This window comes from Diaphorina citri, unplaced genomic scaffold (assembly GCF_000475195.1).
Source record: "Diaphorina citri unplaced genomic scaffold, Diaci psyllid genome assembly version 1.1 scaffold463, whole genome shotgun sequence".
NCBI lineage: Eukaryota > Metazoa > Arthropoda > Insecta > Hemiptera > Psyllidae > Diaphorina > Diaphorina citri.
The window spans coordinates 165,462-173,485 of NW_007377898.1; the positions used below are offsets into that span (position 1 = coordinate 165,462).

An 8,024-nucleotide genomic window follows, 5' to 3' on the forward strand; every position below is an offset into this window, starting at 1 on the left:
TCCAAATTTCGTAACAATATGTGCAAAATTAACAGAGTTATGATAGGGGTAAAAATTGCTCGAAATGTTTCGTGTAATATACATACACACTGGCGTGCTGAGGCCGGAACTTGGCCTGGCGCACTGCCGTGCCCGCCACTGATCGCTACTCGGTTAAAATAGCTACCCAATTGTCCTCACAAGGCTAAGTCCACCCCGAAGTCCAAGCACAGACCCGAAATAACTTCGACCCTGCCAGGAATCGACATCGGGACCTCTGGAGTGCAAGCTTTGTGTGATTCGGGCACGGTCAAAGGAGCTGATCACTTGTCTAAACAAACTGCTTTAAAATATACTCTCTCGTTCGCTTCCAGAATTCAAAGAGCAAACCACAGAGATAGAGCAGCTCAGATCAGAAGTAGAAAAGCTCTATTTATTTTATTTTTTATAATAAATTTCTGTTTTAATCTTCTGTTTACAATCAATTTTATTATACACGAGAAATTTTTTGTTCAAAAGTAGATAACTTTACAAGATGGAAGATTTCAATTTCAGCTATACACAAAACAGAGGTGAAAAAAGTGTGCGTTTAAAGGAAATATGACAGCTATGTAGGTATGAGTAGGTTTGTACTAGTGAGAAAATATTTTAAGGCATGATTTGCTTTGGCACTCGACAAAGCAAATTAAGCAATAGTTAGAATTACATAGGTACGTAATGTAACAATCAGTTATGAAATTTAGTGGAATTTTCTATAATGATTTTACAAAAATGGACGAAGAAATACATTCTTAGTAGGTACCTAATGCTACCTATTGACAGTACATAGGTACGTAATGTAACAATCAGTTGTGAAATTTAGTGGAATTTTCTATAATGATTTTACAAAAATGGACGAAGAAATACATTCTTAGTAGGTACCTAATGCTACCTATTGACAGGAGCAGTTGCAGTTGGGTAAAAATTATGAATAAAAGGTCGATTCCTACGTAAAAAGTTGTGAAAAATCCCCTAATGCTACCTATTGACATTGTGAAAAGGAGAAAAAATATGCTGAAAACAGAATATTCTCTAGCTAATCCAAGTCAATGCTGGAACGTGTGAGTTAATTTTTACTTTGAACTTAGAAGAAAAACAAAAACTCGAAAAAATATTCCAAATGAAAACGCGTAAATTGAGCAAATATAAAAACATTGCAAGCAAAGACACATCGATAAGGCAAAATGAATTTTATTGATGTTCGATGTTCCCATCAACAAGAGCACAAATAAAACCCAACAAACAGTAACGCTAATAATAAAGGAAGGATGGGCTAAAAACGAGTAGAAGCAACAACACAAAACAAGATAAAATTTACGTATGTCTCTCGAAAATTTGAAAAATAATCTTTCTGGTCCGCAAATATTGTTAAAAAATATGATACATCTTGTATTGTGTCTTTGTGCCAGAACTAAACTAATCAAATGATTTTTATTTTATAACGAACCATCTTTTATGTACAATAATTTATAATGTTAATACAAATGAATGGCCATAACAATATTAAAATCTTGTCTTGCAAATGATTTCTCATGTCAAATCAAACCTCCTGAATGTAAGCTTAATGTATTATCTATACATTAAGAAGAGACCAATACCTGCCCCAAATAATTAAAAACAATTATGTAAAGAGTAAAGCTTCAACCTAATAAGTAACATCTATGATTCAGTATACATAATACAAAGCTAAATATGTATCAGAAAGTTATCACAAGAATACATGCTATACATTATGATAACACTTCAAACTGTTGCAATGGTAACATTTATACCCAGGTTCTTATTATCTGCAAACAGCTGTGCAATATTAGAGTCAAACACCAAACAGTCCGAGTTCATAATAGCTGAGGCAATTCCCTCATGAATACTCCTTGGTGTTGCTTCCCATGTCAATCTCCGCCGATGTCCATTCAACTCCAGTCTATAAGTAAAATGTTCTGCCTGCTTACGTGATCCAATAAGCTGTACAATAGCAAAGAAATGCTGGCGTCCATCTATCTCTTGCTTTTCCAATACAAGCATGAAATGATGACCAAAACATGACTGCATCATGACCCAGTCTACAGCTCCTGCTAGGTTTATATCTGTAGCTAGGAACACAATGTCCTCTCCTTGTAGTGTAGTAATGGTCTTGTGTGATTGGTTGAGATGTCCCATGACTTGGTCCAATGCACCTGACCACTTACACGATGCTCCTGGACATGGACAATGGTATGGTCTGTACTCACATGCATCCTCGTGCTCGGGTTTCTCTGTATGTAACAACACCACATTGCAACCATTCATCTGGTAGCGGCATGGGAATGTTACTGTCTCTGCCACTTTTTCCATAGCAAGGTTCCGTATGTTACCCAGAGGTCCTCGGCAGGTGGAGCAGCAGGATAACTTGGGTCGACAGTTAGAACACACCAGGTGACCACTTTGACACTGTATAATAGGGGGCAACACATAGTCAAAACACACCGGACATTCAAACAGAGAGGCAAGGTCTGTGCTTGTACCTGGGCACATGCTGGGGTGTGTTGGTTCATGTCTTCTGGAACCAACTATTCCTACTGTATTGTTCATAGTAGAATCAGACATTTTGTTATTCATAGCTGCTATATTGTCTGATCTCTAGTAATGAGATGTGTCTTCTGATTTATCAGTGTCACAGAAGAAAATTTTATAGCGTCAAATTCACTAAAGTAGTATTGTATTCTTACAACTTATTGGAGTTCTATTGTTTAGTCTCTTAATTGTCTTTGAATTAATTTTATTTTTTCACATTGTATGTCTGTCACTTCAATATCTTTGTAGGTATGTTTATTATTAATCTAGGAAGAGTTTTTACTTTATATTATTTTATCTGCCTTTATTTTATTACTAGAAGCTCCTTATTTTCTGTTTTATTGATACATATTTTTAGTCTGTTCACAATATTGTAAAATAATTGGAATTGTGATACCTATTTCACGTATGTAAAATGTTCTGCCTGCTTACGGGATCCAATAAGCTGTACAATAGCAAAGAAATGCTGGCGTCCATCTATTTCTTGCTTTTCCAACACAAGCATGAAATGATGACCAAAGCATGACTGCATCATGACCCAGTCTACAGCTCCTGCTAGGTTTATATCAGTTGCTAGGAACACAATGTCCTCTCCTTGTAGTGTAGTAATGGTCTTGTGTGATTGGTTGAGATGTCCCATGACTTGGTCCAATGCACCTGACCACTTACACGATGCTCCTGGACATGGACAATGGTATGGTCTGTACTCACATGCATCCTCGTGCTCGGGTTTCTCTGTATGTAACAACACCACATTGCAACCATTCATCTGGTAGCGGCATGGAAATGTTACTGTCTCTGCCACTTTTTCCATAGCAAGATTCCGTATGTTACCCAGAGGTCCTCGGCAGGTGGAGCAGCAGGATAACTTGGGTCGACAGTTAGAACACACAAGGTGACCACTTTGACATTGTATAATAGGGGGCAACACATAGTCAAAACATACCGGACATTCAAATAGAGAGGCAAGGTCTGTGCTTGTACCTGGGCACATGCTAGGGTGTGTTGGTTCATGTCTTCTGGAACCAACTATTCCTACTGTATTGTTCATAGTAGAATCAGACATTTTGTTATTCATAGCTGCTATATTGTCTGATCTCTAGTAATGAGATGTGTCTTCTGATTTATCAGTGTCACAGAAGAAAATTTTATAGTGTCATATTTACTAAAGTAATATTGTATTCTTACAACTTATTGGAGTTCTATTGTTTAGTCTCTTAATTGTCTTTGAATTAATTTTATTTTTTCACATTGTATGTCTGTCACTTCAATATCTTTGTATGTATGTTTACTATTAATCTAGGAAGAGTTTTTACTTTATATTATTTTATCTGTCTTTATTTTATTACTTGAAGCTCCTTATTTTCTGTTTTATTGATACATATTTTTAGTCTGTTCACAATATTGTAAAATAATTGGAATTGTGATACCTATTTCACACTCTTAGATTTTTGACATTAGTCAAAATATATTGAACCTAAGTAATGATTCAAATTAATGTACTTTCTTAGTTTTGTACTTAATTATTCGATTTTGTTTATAGTTCAAATGCTCATGAACAAAAGACCCACTAATTTGATCTGATTTAAGTATTTTATTTCAATAAAAATTGTTCTTGCCTTTGTACATATCAAATTATCAATTTATTTATTTACTAGACCATTTTCACAAAATTTTCCTAAGTAAGTAAATATTTTATCACAAAACAAACAGTTTGAAACTTGAACTCAATTTCAGTCTAGTTTCAAGAGACCAAGTGTGACTTTATTTTGGTAACAAATATTGGCTTAACCAGTCTAATTGACTAGATTGCAAGTTTGATTCCTACCTTGGAGCCTCATTGGACTTGTCCAGATGCTCTGGAAACCTCTAAGTCAGTGGTTCTCGAACTTTTTTTTGGCCATGGAGCACCAAGCAAGTGCTCTAAACTCTACGGAGCACCCTCCCCCCCACCCTTTAGGAATTTTTAAAATGTTCATTCAAGTAAGTAAATATTTTATCACAAAACAAACAGTTTGAAACTTGAACTCAATTTCAGTCTGATTTCAAGAGACCAAGTGTGACTTTATTTTGGTAACAAATATTGGCTTAACCAGTCTAATTGACTAGATTGTAAGTTTGATTCCTACCTTGGAGCCTCATTGGACTTGTCCAGATGCTCTGGAAACCTCTAAGTCAGTGGTTCTCAAACTTTTTTTTGGCCGCGGAGCACCAAGCAAGTGCTCTAAACTCTACGGAGCACCCTCCCCCCCACCCTTTAAATAATTCGGAAATGTTCATTAGCGTACGGTCTGTACGGCTTGTTCCAATACTTCCCATTTGACTTAACATATTCGTGTGATTTTTTTTTAAATGCGGTAAGAAAAATGAAACTAGGTATGCGGAGCACCTGAAAGCTCTTTGCGGAGCACAGTTTGAGAACCACTGCTCTAAGTAACCTAGGGTACGTAAACTTTCTCTAAAGCAAATGAGTTTTGATCTTGGAACATCTAGCATTCTCCTATCTTGTCCTAATTCTCTCTTCAATCTCAGTACAATAAGACCCAATTTATATCATGACAAGCAGTTCATGGAGAATAGTATACCAGCTTCAATAGAGTTGTTAGAAAACAATTAATTCACAAAAACTGATTAACATATTTTGTTTTAATATCAAGTTAGAATGGAGCTTCACAAAGTTACCAAGTCTCCAATCAAGTGTTTACCACCTTCCATTGAGGTCAACTTCTTGCCAAAGTTTTCTGCCCAAAAGAATGTCACATATACGCGGTCATTTGAGATTAGACTGTGAAATTCAGACCAAACTGTCCATATTCTAGTTTTTGATAAAAGGGTCAACAGTGAAATGTTCAAGGGCTTGATTTGAATCTTTGTGTAAGTTTCCTTCTAACCAGAACAAACCTTTTTAAATCAAACATGTAAAATTCTTATTAATTTAGTGTAATAGGTATTTAAGAAGACAATAATGTAAAAAACTCACTGATAAAAGAGAAATACAGTGAAATAAAACACTTTATCTTGCAAATTTACCACCTTCCATTGAGGTCAACTTCTTGCCAATGTTTTCTGCCCAAAAGAATGTCACATATACGCGGTCTTTTGAGATTAGACTGTGAAATTCAGACCAAACTGTCCATATTGTTGCATTCTAGTTTTTGATAAAAGGGTCAACAGTGAAATGTTCAAGGGCTTGATTTGAATCTTTGTGTAAGTTTCCTTCTAACCAGAACAAACCTTTTTAAATCAAACATGTAACATTCTTATATAGTGTAATAGGTATTTAAGAAGACAATAATGTAAAAAACTCACTGATAAAAGAGAAATACAGTGAAATAAAACACTTTTTAATTTTTTATCTTGCAAAATCACCAATTTTCTTGAAATATCAGAAATTGAAATTTTTGAAATTTCGCGCCAGTTGTTTCCAATGACGCCATTTTGTTGTCACGGAGGTAAGGGAATACTGGACAAGAGATGAACACTGATTTGAGGATTTTGAGGCACACATTTTTTCGGTTAGCACATTTCTATTATTCGTGATTTTTTCCACTTCTGATTCTTCAATTAATCTTCTTTCGTAATATCGTGATTTTGATTTTTACCGTGAAAATTTCAGACCTCTTTTGGGTTTGAACCCACGCCCTTCCGATTGCCAGGTGAGTTTGTTGACCACTACGCCACCGAAGTAGTTTTTATTTGGCTTTCTCACATTATGTCTGATCGGATTTTGAGAATATTACAGCTCGAACTGCCAGCCTAGTTAGCTTAGTTGGTATTACTTACAGTTCCCTCTGTCAAACCTCTTAAAAACAAAAAACAGTTCGAACTGAGTAGGAGTAGGTATAGCTTGATCCTAAATGTAGGTGAGTAATAACAATAACTTTTTTTTTTCTAAGAGGTTTGACAGAGGGAACTGCAACTGCTATGGTCTTATCGTCCCGAAATCGAAGAGAGAAGGAAGACAGGATAGGAAAAAGCCAGAATTAACTTGATACCTACTCAATAGGTAAAACACATTTTGATAACAAAAAGGTACCGAAGGAAATATTGTAGATTTTAATTTCAGTCACCTAGAGTGGTATTCACTTTCTAATTTCCAATATGTCTAAAAAAAAAGTTCCTACGACATTTTATCCTCAGATGGTTACGAGGTGAATGATTCAAATGAACATTGATGCATTAAAAATGGATTGGATTAAAACACTATATCTTGCAAATATTATCACCAATTTTAATTTTCTTGAAAATCTTGAAATATCAGAAATTGAAAATTTTGAAATTTCGCGCCAGTTGTTTCCAATATTCCAATGACGCCATTTTGTTGTCACGGAGGTAAGGGAATACTGGACAAGAGATGAACACACTGATTTGAGGATTTTGAGGCACACATTTTTTCGGTTACCACATTTCTATTATTCGTGATTTTTGCCACTTCTGATTCTTCAATTAATCTTCAATCGTGATTTTGATTTTTACCGTGAAAATTTCACACCTGTTTTGAGTTTGAACCCACGCCCTTCCGATTGCCAGGTGAGTTTGTTGACCACTACGCCACCGAAGTAGTTTTTATTTGGCTTTCTCACATTATGTCTGATCGGATTTTGAGAATATTACAGCTCGAACTGCCAGCCTAGTTAGCTTAGTTGGTATTACTTACAGTTCCCTCTGTCAAACCTCTTAAAAACAAAAAACAGTTCGAACTGAGTAGGAGTAGGTATAGCTTGATCCTAAATGTAGGTGAGTAATAACAATAACTTTTTTTTTTCTAAGAGGTTTGACAGAGGGAACTGCAACTGCTATGGTCTTATCGTCCCGAAATCGAAGAGAGAAGGAAGACAGGATAGGAAAAAGCCAGCCGTTCCGAGAACGAACATTATCCCATCAGGATAAAATCCGCCCCGGGCGGAATTTTTTGAAATCAACCCCAATCAGATTGCTTGATCCGAAGTTAATCCAAATACGCTCACTTGTGGCCTCGGCCATCAATGATCTACTAGTGTGGTTGCTTGTCCAAAGATAGTCTATTCGTACTCAATCTACAAGCATCCCCCTATTTGGGTTCTGGGGCACTCTATTCGGGTTTTGGGGCACTCTATTCGGGTTCTGGGCCGATTTCTATTTCACTTCGGGGGGGCGGCTTTTGTACTACAGGGTTGGGGTCGTTCCAGGGTTGTATTTCGGCCGAGCCGAACACGAGATAGAATAGATTGGTGACCGCCAGAATTATGAACGTGAGCCAAAACACGAGCCTCCATTCCGACATTGTACTCTGAAATGAAAATTGGAGTTAAATATAATGGAGCAACCTCCGTGGCCGAGTGGGTATCACACTAGGCTTGCACGTAGGAGGCCCGGGTTCGATTCCCGGCGGGGCCGCAGTTTTTTTTCGGCTCTGTGCTTGGCGTTCAGGGTGCACTTGGCCTCGTGAAGACAATTGAGTGGCTACTTTTATTGAG

The 8,024-nt window shown here is 36.6% G+C and overlaps 2 protein-coding genes and 1 long non-coding RNA gene across 4 annotated transcripts; all 3 read right to left on the reverse strand.

Annotated features, from left to right (window-relative positions):
• Positions 1–807: 807 nt before the first annotated feature.
• LOC113467374 lies at positions 808–1,391 on the reverse strand. Its single transcript, XR_003391469.1, has 2 exons — positions 1,001–1,391; positions 808–910 (listed from the first exon to the last, which is right to left on the reverse strand). It is a non-coding gene; the product is annotated as an uncharacterized LOC113467374 (long non-coding RNA).
• Positions 1,392–1,419: 28 nt separating this feature from the next.
• LOC103509065 (E3 ubiquitin-protein ligase SIAH1-like) lies at positions 1,420–5,484 on the reverse strand. 2 transcript variants are annotated; one of them, XM_026823507.1, is made up of 2 exons: positions 5,470–5,484; positions 1,420–2,834 (listed from the first exon to the last, which is right to left on the reverse strand). In XM_026823507.1, exon 2 carries the CDS (start codon positions 2,611–2,613, stop codon positions 1,762–1,764), a length of 852 nt encoding a protein of 283 aa, XP_026679308.1. In that variant the 5' UTR covers positions 2,614–2,834; positions 5,470–5,484; the 3' UTR covers positions 1,420–1,761. The 2 variants fall into 2 exon arrangements, with proteins under 2 accessions (XP_026679308.1, XP_008471877.1); XM_008473655.3 differs by lacking the exon at positions 5,470–5,484 and adding an exon at positions 3,999–4,209 and having other exon boundaries at positions 1,420–2,965.
• On the reverse strand, positions 2,966–4,002 carry LOC103509074 (E3 ubiquitin-protein ligase SIAH1-like). The gene has a single exon (XM_026823504.1). It carries the CDS (start codon positions 3,644–3,646, stop codon positions 2,966–2,968), a length of 681 nt encoding a protein of 226 aa, XP_026679305.1. The 5' UTR covers positions 3,647–4,002.
• Positions 5,485–8,024: the final 2,540 nt, after the last annotated feature.